A 12,953-nucleotide genomic window follows, 5' to 3' on the forward strand; every position below is an offset into this window, starting at 1 on the left:
GGAGTTAGGACAAAAGAAATTTCTAAAATACTTGAAGCACATGTAGGATATGCTTATAACCTATGTTGATTGGGATGAGATATGTGATTATCATATTTTTTTGGAGTTTCTCATGATTTTATATTTTTTGTTGATTAATGCCACAATTTTGGTTGCTTATCATTCGTTGGCATTATTTCATAGTGTTGAATACATTATTAGTTGCTTGATTTTAATTTGGCTATTTGACAAGAATTATTAAACCACATATTCCTATAGTGTACAATAGGCCCAAATATCTAATTACTAAATTGTTGAAAATATATGAGTTTGGGCAATTAATTAGGTTCAAATAAATTTATTAAAGGATAAATGAACATGTAGGTTGACATGTTTTTAATTAAAAAAAATGAGGGTCAAAATTGAAAACGTAACACTCTTACATTTAGGGCTATTTTAAAATAATTATTCAGTTTTGTTGGAATATTTTAGGTCTAAAAGTTAGAGACGAAGTAGCATACAATATATTTTTACACGGGTGTAAACGCTAGATACTTACTTATAACTTGGTTATGAATAATAATCAACTGCTTAATAAACAAAACAATTCCCACACATTATACACGGTCAAAATCATATTTACTATAAAACTTCCCGTGCATTTTTGCACGCGTAAAAAACTAGTTATATTAAAAAATGTGACATGTTCTCTTAATATTGGATATGGGCATAGAGCATGCCTAATTTTAAGTTAAAACCAGTTATTAGGCCCGGGCTATGCCCCAAGTAAGAAAAAAATTCATTCATTTATTATAATACTTCATAATAATAACACTAAATACAACTTAGGCTAGTGATTAAGACTTTAGTATATGTACTTGAGGTCTCGACTAAATGTTATTTTCATTTTAGAGCACTGGTGGTATTTAAAAATCAAACCCTAATTTCCTGAAAAAAATATTCAAACCCCGAGCAGTTTGGGATAGGAGTTAGGACATGCATTTGGATCTTAGAAACCGTTCCAGAAATTCCGTTTGATCAAAATTAATATGTGTAGCCCCTAAACAGCACAATATACAGAAAATACTCTACGATTTCACAGCTCGTGAAGCTTGGATCAACTAGACAGTGCACATGAGCTTGCATCTATACAAAATCGAAGCTCTTCCACCCTTGAGATAGTAACCACAGTAGTTATGGACTGATCGTTATGAACTCCTCTCTTCACAAAATTATGATAGCACATCACATCCCTTATCAGCAATCTTGTACAGCATCCCTTCTGCAAGCTCCTTACCGATTATAGTTGAAATTGACTTGAATAACATAGCGCATTCTTATCTGATCCACGTTGTAAACTATGTACTCATTGTACAAAAGACTACTCTGAAGTGATAAATAAACGAGACAGCAGGTCTCGAATCAGAAAAACTGTGCAACATAAATGGGGCAATCCAGACTAGAAGTGGAATTTAGCAGGAATAAGTGTTAGCTTCTGACCTTTTGATCTTTCCTCTTCTCTGGTTTTCCAAAGGGGACGATCACACCATCACTGAGTACCTGCGACTCTGACTTATTTGGTGCAGTGCCACCAACTCCTTTCGTGCTGCCGTGCAAAATTATGTATATTAAGGGTACTGTGAATGGGCTAGGGAACTATAATATTACAAGGTACAAGAAAAGTGAGTCTCAACATCTTCAACTCACAAAAAGCACTCTGGAAACTTGTATCATGTCACAAACTCAACAAAAATCCAAGCAAAAGGTTCAACTCTAAAAAGAAAAATTAACAATTAAACAAAAAGTTACTTAAATGCATGTCATTCAGGTACAATTTAACAGTACCTTTGCACGGGTCAGGGGAAGGTGGGAGTGGAGGGAGGAAACTAAAATATAAGGATTCCATGTGCAAATCAAATTGAACAAAGTTAAGTTATGATACAAGTAAGATTGAGGCACTACCTTAACTTCCCTGCTGGTAAGTTATCTGCATTGTAGTTTGCATCAAGGAGCTCCTCCATTTTACCCAATGCTACCTGAACAAAAAAGAGAGAGTACCATAACTATAGAGCTAGAAGATGGAGCTAGTTAATCACCAAGGTCCAAGAGAAAAAGATCCACTTAATTTTTCAAAGGAAGCAGGTCATTAAATGCACTATGCCTTTCAGTAAAAATACTTTCTTTTGGGTGTGTTAAAACAGTTCTTATAATGTTCGAGAGATGCGAAATCCGGGATAGCTTATGAACTCAAAGCTAAGCAAATCAAAAACATAATATTTATTATACAGAATAACTACAATTCCATCCAAAATGAGATCTCTTCACAATCTTATCGTCAAAAAAATTGATAATTGCATTAAGCGAATAACAACCTCACATAAAAGTAGAACACCAGTAGGAGCAGTGGAACTGGCAAAACAGTAGTTTGCACTCTTGGAGAACATGTCAGCAAAATAGACCCCTTTGCCAAACATATATCCTGTTACAGGTGCTTCTGGTGGAGCAATGCGTAATCCTGGGTACAATGAAGCAGAATGAGGGACATGAAAAAAGAACCATCAATTATGCGAAGCGGAAAATGATGCATTGGCATATCATTTATCGAAGTCAGAGCTACCTTGAGATAGAATCCCAGCCCAGTTTGTTAGCCGAGAGCCATGCCACAACAGCATTCTATTGCTTGCATTAGCAAACTGGTAGGAGAAGTGCGAGTAGATCAGAAAGGAAACAGAGATGTGGTCTATACTATATTAGAAGATATCTAGAGTATATAGACAACGTATTATTCCATAAAACAGTGGTAGAGGCCTGAGCAATTTACCTTTCTATACCGTTCATCTTCTCCCTCTCTTGACACCCTAAATATTTGAACAAGATCTACTGTATAATTCGAATGTGTTTTTGCATGAGTATTCTGTGTGTACTTCTGGATCTGAACAGAAAGATAATTAATTAATGAAAATGATATTTGCTCCTAAGGGCTGTATATAAGAAATTAAATATGGAAATACTTATTACACCTGTTGATGTGTGATTATGTCATAAATTCCTAAATTAATACTATTATAGGAAATGTATTTAATGCTTATATGCAACCCTAAGGGCTGCATGTTTCAAAACCGTCAATTAAAAGACCTTGACAACTAATCTTGAGTGATCTTACAAGGAATACAAAAGATTATAAACAGGATTTAATACTGTGGGAGTGAGCTGGAACATTCGCATCAGACATTTGAAGCCAAATGCTCTCCTCAAAGAGCATCGTTTAAACATCAAGGTAGACAAATTGGGAGATTATGGATTTTCCTGTACCTTGGGGAGGAGGGAGCAGTATTCTGCTGCATTTAGCCATTTTTAGGCAACATCTCTGATGAATTTATACATAAAAACATAGGATACTACACGGTCATAAGTTCCACAGGAAGCATGCTCCACAAACCATAATGTAAACTATACGTCATATCTCATATATATGGTATTTATGCTGTACCATGGAGAATTCGTCTGAACCAACTTCTACTGGTATCAATTCACAATGAAGCCGTCCATACTGAGCATACACGGGATCATCCTGCAAAAAGAGAACAAGATTTGAGCAAATACAAGTTTCAATATCCATCAGACACATAAAAGGACAAAGGATGATGCTTTAGCATAGGTCAAAAATGATCAAGAACAGACATTATCCTGATAAGCAGGTTAGCAGATATAAAGGCAAGCACAAATTTCCAAAAGGAGACATGCTCCTATCCATGGAAAAAAAAAAACAGGTGAAGTGTACCTGCACTCCCACATCATCACTCAACAATTTTGTTGCAAGCTCAATTTCACTCAATGCCTCAACCTAACAGATCAAAGAAACAGCAGAATCATTTAGTAGCAGTGAGCAGCAGAGATCTTCCCGCCAGAAGTAAGACGGAAGCTCGAAATTAACCAGATTAAATGACAGTACTACAGTAGATGATAGCTTTACCATTTCCAATTTGCTTTTCAATTTTTGAGGCGTGTCAATGACAAACTCATCTATCAATAATTACAAATATGAAGTAGATGAGAGCTTTGCAATAGCATCGCAGAAGTGTTAATGATACACATGTATGAAAGTTCAAAGTAAAGGGAGGGCCAATAATTTTTTTAAAAAAAATCTAATACTGCCTGCCGTGATGAGCTAAATTGACTTACACATCTTCTTAAAGCCAAAATCATGAGGAATCACCGTATAGAATTCCCTGAAAATGAAAGGATTCACAAGTAAGAATATCATGTACAAAAAAATCTTTCATACAACTAAGAGGTAGACATCTATGGTTCTTTCAAACGATAACTACATCAATGAATATGAAAAAAGATTAACAGGGACACACAGTAATATACAGCTTATTAATTCTGCCAAGGAATGTCATAGGAACTGAACAAGGTGGACATATACTCACCCACTTAATTGTTCAAGCAATTTTCTGTTTGACTGGCCAATGACATCAGCAATCCTCTTCAAGACATCATAACCCTACATACAGGAAGCAGAGACAAGCAGCTCTGACATAAAGTTTAAAATGCAAATGAAGGAAATAAAAAGTTAACAGAGAAAATGACGAACTGCTGAACATAGTACTTCACTATAAGGCCAACAACTTCCAAGGCAATTGCCAAATAAAAATGAAGTCTCATCAAAACAAACACATGAATTACCAGCATCAGAGTAATGACATTTGTGAATTAGACAAAACATAAGACGAGCATAATAACAAAAGGGAATATTGGGGATTGCTACCATCAGAGCTGGGAAAGTGCTAAGTAGTGAGTCTCTAAGTGCTCTTATTCAACCTATCACTCTTGATGAACTTGATAAAGCTCTTTTTTCCATAGAAGATTCAAAAGATCCAGGGATTGTTGTTTTCAATGCACTCTTTTTCAAGAAAAGTTGGTCTGTTTTTCAGCTATCAATCCAAAGAATTTCATACCTATTGCCTGCTGTACAATTTTGTACAAAATAGTGTCTAAAATTCTTACCCATAGAATGCAATTGGTGATACAAGCAGTCCATTCTGCTCAAGCTGGTTTTATACCAGATAGATTCATTGCTGTACAATGTGTTGCTTGCTACTGAATTGATAAGGGGCTATTCTACAGCATATATCTCTCCTAGATGTGTCATTAAAGTTGACACAAAAAAAAGCAAATGATTCTGTGGAGGGTCTTTCTTGGAGAGTGTTTTACTGGAGTTTGGTTTTCCTCGGATTTTTGTTAAGTGGATTATGACGTGTGTAAGAAGTGTCTCTTATTCAATTCTTTTGAATGGTGCTCCTTCTATCCTTTTCAGGCAAAGAAAGGTTTAAGGCAGGGAGATCCAATCCCCCTTCTTATTTGCCTTGAGTATGGAATACCTTAGTAGGTGTTTAGCTAGCTAAATGCTATTCCCGACTTCAATTTCATCCTAAGTGTGAAAGAATCCAGCTTACCCACCTTATGTTTGCCGATTATTTGTTGCTACTTTCAAGACCAGACCTCAGTTTAGTTACAAAGATTATGGCTGCTTTCAATAAGTTTTCCAGGTCTTCAGGACTTGGAAGCAAGTATTGAAAAAAGCAACGTCTATTTTGCTGGGATTTCTGAAGTGGAGGCTGAGTCTATTGCTAATGCTGTGCAGTTTCCTATTCGTACTCTTCCATTTAGGTAGTTGGGAATCCCTTTGTCCTCAAAGAAAATGAAATTTTCTTAGTGTAAGACTCTTATTGATAAGATCACTAAGAGAACTCAAGGCTGGGCTGCAAAGTCTTTTAGTTATGCAGGTAGACTAAAACTTTTTAAAAGTATCCTCAGTAGTATGCAAAATTATTGGAGTATGCAAAATTATTGGGTCCATATTTTTCCTCTTTCAAAGAAGGTTATTAAGGCTGAAGAGGCAGTTTGAAGAAAATTCCTTTGGACTAGAAAAACAGTTGACCCTAAGAAAGCTCTTATTTCTTGGTCTTCCTTCTATAATCCAAAGGTGGCTGGTGGCTGGAGTCTCATTAATATGGCTATTTGGAACAAAGCTACGCTAAAGCTTCTTTGGGCTATTGCTTTCAAAGCTGATAAGTTGTGGTTTCAATGCATTAATGCATATTATCTAAGAAGACAGGACATTTATAGTGTTGCTATTAGTAGTAACACATCTTGGCTTCTTAGAAAATTCATTGACGCCATCTTTTTTGCTCATACCGTATTTATTACTCCATCCGTTCTCCTTTTTCTTCTAATTTTGAATCTTGACACTATTCACACTTAAAAAGATCTTTCTAAATTCTTCTCAATACATAAGGAAAAATATAGTCATGTGGGGTTTTGTTTGATCCGTCTCAATTAATACTTCGTTAATATTTGATTGTTATAATTTTTACTAATATGCAATGAAAGATATTTATAGTCAAAGAAGTGCATTAGCAAACACACATGTCAAAACAGATAGAATAAAAGAGAACGGAGGGAGTAGCTAGATAAGGGTATCGTGATTCGTGACTTCTTCGAAACGACAGATGACTCATCTTTTTTATAGTCAAAGTAATTTTTTATGTAATTATTACAATGTCACCATAATCTATCAAATAATAACAGATGCTACATAACCAAGACAACTTCAAGGTCTAATCAACAGTTATCTTATAACAAATGTAAAACTTTCGAACAATAAAATCTAACATTTACCTTAAAAATTGTGGATTTGCTCAACTTTCCAAGAGGCAATTTCTCAGCATTGTATCCTGAACGACAAAATGCAATATTCATGAAATATGAAACTGAAGAAAGAGGATATAAGAACAGATTGACTAAGCAGAAAACAAGTGCTTTGTTGCATTTGTATAGCTGTGAAACCAGCATATGGCAACCCCCTTCTCCACCCCTCGCAGAAGAGAAGTTGAACATCAGATAACAAAAGAAAACAGCCTATGGACGACATAAACATCAGGATACGCTCTCAGCACAAATTTAAAACTTAGCAACAATACAATCTTAAGTATTCTGTTGTCCTCAAAGAAAAGCATGATCAAACGCTTGTTACATGAGACTGACCTATTTCCATCATCTGCTGCCTCATCATGCCAATATTGCAAATAAGAGAGATGAACTTTGCAACACGCTGCTCAAGTTTGCTTTCCTGAGGTTGAATGTTGGTACAAGAAGCCGAAAACTTTTCTTGGTCCTGAAAGTAAATGTAAATATCATGAGTCCATTTGAACATCCAGCAACCTTAAGAATATGATAGTACAAACCAGTTACTAAAGCTGCAATCTCAAAGGTTTTGTATCCCAATCTTTCTCATAACAACTAGTACGCTTTCAGATAACTCATCAGACATATTAAACATATTTGCATACAAGTGGATGCAGTCTACGGAAACCATCGCACAATTATAAGAGAAAAGGCATTACAAAATTCAGATATTGCATAACATTTTCAAAATGATAGAAAAAGAACTCGATTCATACCTGGTCCTTTTCACTGTAATCCATTTCCAACCAAGTGTAGTACTTTGGGTATGAAACAAAATCTTTTCGATTAGACCAATGATTTCTCGTTTTGGCCAAGAATTTCTGCTCGAACTCTTGGACAGCAGTTTCCCTACATGAATAGGCTCCAAACAACTTATCTTGACCCTTCACACCTACTCTGCCCCATCTATTATATACCATATATGTGCCACCACCATCAGCTTCTGTACTAGCACAAGAAGCAATAAGTTTTATATACTTAAAAACATATGCTTCCTCTTTCCCTCTAATTAAGAATAAAATTATGCATAAGTAAATATTGTAAACGTTGATTTTATGCAATAACTACTACATAACGAAACAAGTCTAACAAGATCCCACATGACCATATATTTCCTTACTTATACCTAATACAAGAGTCAAAGTAGAGAATGTGAATAGTGTCAAAAGTGAATATGGTACAACTATAAAAAACGGAGGTAGTAAACAATAAGCCGCATACGCCCTCCCTAAATTCAAATGTCTTCCAAATTATTGCATTATTAATTTTATGATTATTGACAAAACCCTTCAACTAAGAATAAAACAATCACGCCAGTCTCATGGGAGAAGAAAAAAAGAAAAAACTTGTTAGCACTTCTACAAACGCATCAAGTAACAATGTCAACATCAAAGTTATATAAGCCATAAGATGCCCTATTAAATTGAGAAAATTTGTGTGAGAGTTGATAAATAGTTATTATTTCTTGATTTAAGCATATTGGAAAATCCTTAAAAAAGATCATGGATAAAAAAGTTAGTGAGACAGACTTCCTCCATTTTCATTTAGGTGTACCCAAAGGCTTGGCACATTTGCCAACGCACAACTTTGAATAGTAATATCTCTAATTATGTTTAAGTGAAAATTATAAAAACTTGATATTATGGAAGTATAGACAAGACGAATCTAACAAGTTCAACATGACTATGTTTTCCTTATATAAAAGTAATTAAACAAAGTCAAAGTGGAATTAGTGCATAGTGTCAAGAGTCAATATGATACATCTAAAAGAAAACGGATGAAGAAATAATCAAAAACAACAAAAAAAAATTACATTTCTCATGCTTGAACTCTGTTCTCTTCTCTCTCTCTCTCTCTCTCTCTCTCTCTCTCTCTCTCTCTCTCTCTCTCTCACACATTCTTAACTATGTTGTCTTTTCTCCCCCTCCCCCCCCCCCCCCCCCCACCCTCTCCCTGTCTCTATATCCTCCTTCGTTTTCAAGCTCTAAATGTATTTCATTTAGGGTTATATATCTTGAGTTTGAATGTTAGAATATGTTTAATTTGAGTTTGGAATTAAGGTAGTTTGTTGGAAAATCTAGGAAGTTTTAGGAAAGAGAGATTGGAATCTCAATATCCACTTTCCCTAGTTTTTTCCCCTTATATGATACTCGGATTTTTTACAAATTGTAGGGTACAACTTTACCCTCTACACCCCCCTCGGTACCTTGAACCCCCCCCCCCTTCTGTGTAAATCTGCCTATATAGACTCGCTCAGAATTAACCAGCATCGATTTTAATGCAGTTGAAGCTTGACCGTGCACCAAAGAGTACAAACCATCAAGCTTGACTTTGCAACTTAATTAATACCTAAACAGTTTCTTTCCAACCAAGGACAATTAAAAAGCGTAAAATATAACAAACAAATTGTTCTTGAGTTCCAAAACCAGAAATTTGTTTGTTAAGTCTAAGAATGAAAAGCCGTTTCGTGCCACAGTGAATAATGCACCTTTTCTTCTTCCTCTTGTCCCCTATTTTCTCTTAGGCCACTGTCCTATTAAGGCGAGTGGATTACAGATAAATCATATCAAGAGCACAAACAACATGAAGACAACCACCTATCCTTCTTCAGAAATCAATTTTCAGCATAACCAAATGTACAAACACTAAAACTCACCGAGAACTTGTAACACATAGAATTTGTTGTTGTTATCCCCTACATTTGTCTGGTTCAACATCGCATCATAAATTGCATCTCCCTAACATCAGAAAGGTCCACGTTATGAGAGCTTTGAGCGCTTTTTGCACCCGTAACCTCAAGTTAGCAATCAACTAGTTACTGTGAATACCACAATAAATAAGTAAGGACACAGTACCATTTTCAACACATGATAATGAGTTTTTATATGGTCTGGAAGCCATTGATCCAGGACAGCTGAACCTTTCTTTGTTGCTATTACCAGCTTCTCCTTCTTAACTTCCTCGACAACCTTTTTGTCTTGTTTTTCTTCTTTTCCTTCTACTAGTTCTCCTCCTTTGGCTTGAAATACAACCAAAATGTTCACAAAGCAAATCATGAACTAAAGTGAAAAATATATATAACTGAGGTTAGTGGAGATTCTTTGTATACTTGTAGAGTTTTATTTCTCCAAGGTTTCACCTTTTAACATATATGTTTCAAATGTATAGTTATCATTGAGATATACCAAAATAAAATTCCTCACACCCGATTTGTAGTGATCCAAATTATGAGTCACTCTAAAAGATCAATGAAGAGGAGTATATCACTTTATAGTACCAATGTGTGATGGTAGGTTTATTTATAATATAACAACGCAATATTAGATTCATTTATAAATACTAATGCAACAGTTACTAGGTGAATTAGATTCTTACTATATGATAATAGATAGTAATGAAAGCAACTTATAATTTAAATAAAGAATATATAAGCATCTTCGCTTTATTAATATATATAAGTGGAACTCTTCATTTTACTACAAGTCTCCATGTTGGATCCTCGACACTTCCACATGACTATGGACAATTTACTTCATTTTGGTCAGAAATCATGGAGAAGTCTTTCATAAAATAGCGGAGTAACTTGAACATGTACGTATTCCACAAGTGCCCAAGTCCAAGTAGCATAACTATTAACCAAGTGCAAATTGGAACTAACTTCAACTAAGAATGCGTTCACTTTTTCCGAATTTCTCTTAACTGAAAATCATATAAAACACAGAAAATGTTCCACAAAGGCGTAAATTCTACACGATACAATTAAATTCTTCTCATTCAATCAAAATAATTTTACCAATAATTTTCAAGTTTCATAAATCCCCAAAACCCCCTATTCTTTGGGGGCCGTTACAGGGTATTATTACCACGAGTCACAACTTCGCTAGAAGACACAAAGACATAACCAAAACAAAATTACCCAACAAAAAAAAAATGAAATGGCAAGAGAATAGTACCATTTCCATCATCAACAGCAGCAGCATTACTGAGCCTTTGAACGAGCTCTTTCTTAGTACCAATGGTGGAAATCCCTCTAAGCGACGCTTTCTTGCGCAACATTTGGATACTCATCCCTTGAAACTTATCGATTGCGCTAATTTCCTTTGAATCTTCATTGTTTTCATCTTCATCCTCTCTGTCTCTCTTCTTCCCCACTGTTGAATTATTATTAGACTCATCTTTCACCGTTGATTGATCGTTTTCTTTGAGAACAGCTGCATCCAGTCTCCTCACCTGAATTCAACAAAAAAAACTGCAATCAACAAAGTTTTCTATTTTCGGGAAATACTGAGATAACTTTTTACATGCTACTGAAAGTTCGTTTTACCTAAAACTTGTTCGAACTTCAATTGCATCAATAAAAGAGACAGAGAGAGAGAGAAAGAAGGAGGGTTATTATACATTACCAAGGTGGGTTTGATGCCACTAGTGTTAAGGCCACGTTTGGAGAGCTCAGCTCGAAGTTCGTCAACTTTCATATTGCTTGCCATTTTGTTGAGAAGAGAGTGTGCGTTGAGTTGTAAGGAAAGAGGGGGGTTTGAATTGAATTTATGGAAAGTTGGAATTTGAAAAGAGAAAAACAAGCGAGGCTTGCGAGAGAAGGGAGTGAATGAAGACTGAAGAGAGACAATTTTGGTATGTTGTGCACAGCACGATTTATTGGGTATTTTTGGCGCCGGCATTAGAATTTACAAATATGGAACATGTAACTGGGCTATGGGCTTCGTTGACGCAATGACGTTGTCACAGCCTCAGGCACAAACAGAAGAAAATTTTTCAGAAGCGGGTACACAGCCTAATGGGTAGTGTACTCGAGGTAGTGTATTCACTACTAGAAGTGTCAATCTGGGTTACTGCCTGGGTTTGGGTTGATCCAAGCTGGGTCGGAATGATTTGGGTCGGAATAATTTGGGTGACAGTGTGTCATGGGTCGGAACTGGGTGGGTCGGGTGAACTTGGGTGGGGTGAAACTGGGTGAGGGGATCTCGAAACTGGGTCGGGTGAGACGGGGTCGGCCGTTATCTGGGTTGGGTGAATTTGGGTCGGAATGGAATAAGGTGAAGTCGGTCCAAATCGGCTTTCGGAATGACTTGGGTCGGAAGAAATCGGCTTTCGGAATGACTTGGGTCGGAAAAAATCGGCTTTCAGAATGACTTGGGTCGGAAGAAATCGGATTTCGGAATGACTTGGGTCGGAAGAAATCGACTTTCGGATTACTTGGGTCGGAATAAATCGATATCGGAATAACTTGGGTCGGAATAAATCAGCTTCGGAATGACTTGGGTCGGAATAATTCGGCTTTGGGAATTACTTGGGTCAGAAGAAATCGGCTTTCGGGTTACTTGGGTCAGAAGAAATCGATATCGGAATAACTTGGGTCGGTATAATTCGGCTTTCGGAATTACTTGGGTCGGAAGAAATCGATATCGGAATGAATTGGGTCAGAATAAATCGACCTTCAGAATTAACTGAGTATTCAAGAAATCGACTATCGGAATGACTTGGGTCAGAATAAATCGGTTTTGGGAATGACTTGGGTCGGAATAAATCGGATCTCGGTAGGACTTGGTGCTTGAAACAGCTGAAATATCAAACTGGCGGTACCGCAGCGTATTGATTTGGGTCGAGATTGTTATGAACTTATAATATGTGGTATTGTGATATTGTGGTATAGATTATACTTTATAGTGATATATTATAGTAATTATACTGATATTGTGAATTGTGATTGAGTCATTGAGAATTTTTTAATAATACATTGAATCATTAATAGTTTGATACTTATATTACTAATTTGAAATGTTACTAAAGTAAGACTTATAAGGTATACTTATATTATTGGGCCATTCACCATTGGGCATTGGCTATTGGCCTATTGCTTAAGTATCACGTATCGGTTATTCACTTATTCTTACTCATGATTGCATAAGTATTCAAGTAACAAGTAACAACTAACAACCATTTTAAGTTGTTAAGGGCTTAAGGCATAAGTCCATACTCCATACAAGTTGTTATTAAACGAGATCAATGAAGTTGTATATGATTGTAAGTCGATAATCTAAGTCAATATAACAGTAGATTTAAGTTCACTAAAATAAATATAATAATACTATTACTTAATTGAGTAATAGATTAATACTTGTATAAGCAACAATATGATGACTAATTAAAATTTAGAAACCCAATTCATAACTTTAATTAAATAATAATAATAATATTGGTTATAT

At 35.7% G+C, this 12,953-nt stretch overlaps 1 protein-coding gene across 3 annotated transcripts; it reads right to left on the reverse strand.

The window, feature by feature from the left end:
• Window positions 1-766: 766 nt before the first annotated feature.
• On the reverse strand, window positions 767-11,398 carry LOC104898929 (poly [ADP-ribose] polymerase 2). 3 transcript variants are annotated; one of them, XM_010686056.4, is made up of 18 exons: window positions 11,133-11,397; window positions 10,683-10,959; window positions 9,585-9,748; window positions 9,386-9,467; window positions 7,446-7,672; window positions 7,030-7,159; window positions 6,664-6,719; window positions 4,413-4,486; window positions 4,162-4,208; window positions 3,953-4,002; window positions 3,761-3,823; window positions 3,470-3,550; window positions 2,801-2,911; window positions 2,597-2,672; window positions 2,352-2,494; window positions 1,942-2,015; window positions 1,480-1,585; window positions 767-1,365 (listed from the first exon to the last, which is right to left on the reverse strand). In XM_010686056.4, exons 1-18 carry the CDS (start codon window positions 11,214-11,216, stop codon window positions 1,273-1,275), a joined length of 1,938 nt encoding a protein of 645 aa, XP_010684358.1. In that variant the 5' UTR covers window positions 11,217-11,397; the 3' UTR covers window positions 767-1,272. The 3 variants fall into 3 exon arrangements, with proteins under 3 accessions (XP_010684358.1, XP_048504417.1, XP_048504416.1); XM_048648460.1 differs by having other exon boundaries at window positions 11,128-11,396; XM_048648459.1 differs by lacking the exons at window positions 767-1,365; window positions 1,480-1,585 and adding an exon at window positions 1,592-1,752 and having other exon boundaries at window positions 11,133-11,398.
• Between the last annotated feature and the right edge of the window lie 1,555 nt (window positions 11,399-12,953).

This window comes from Beta vulgaris, chromosome 7 (assembly GCF_026745355.1).
Source record: "Beta vulgaris subsp. vulgaris cultivar EL10 chromosome 7, EL10.2, whole genome shotgun sequence".
Classification (NCBI taxonomy): domain Eukaryota; kingdom Viridiplantae; phylum Streptophyta; class Magnoliopsida; order Caryophyllales; family Amaranthaceae; genus Beta; species Beta vulgaris.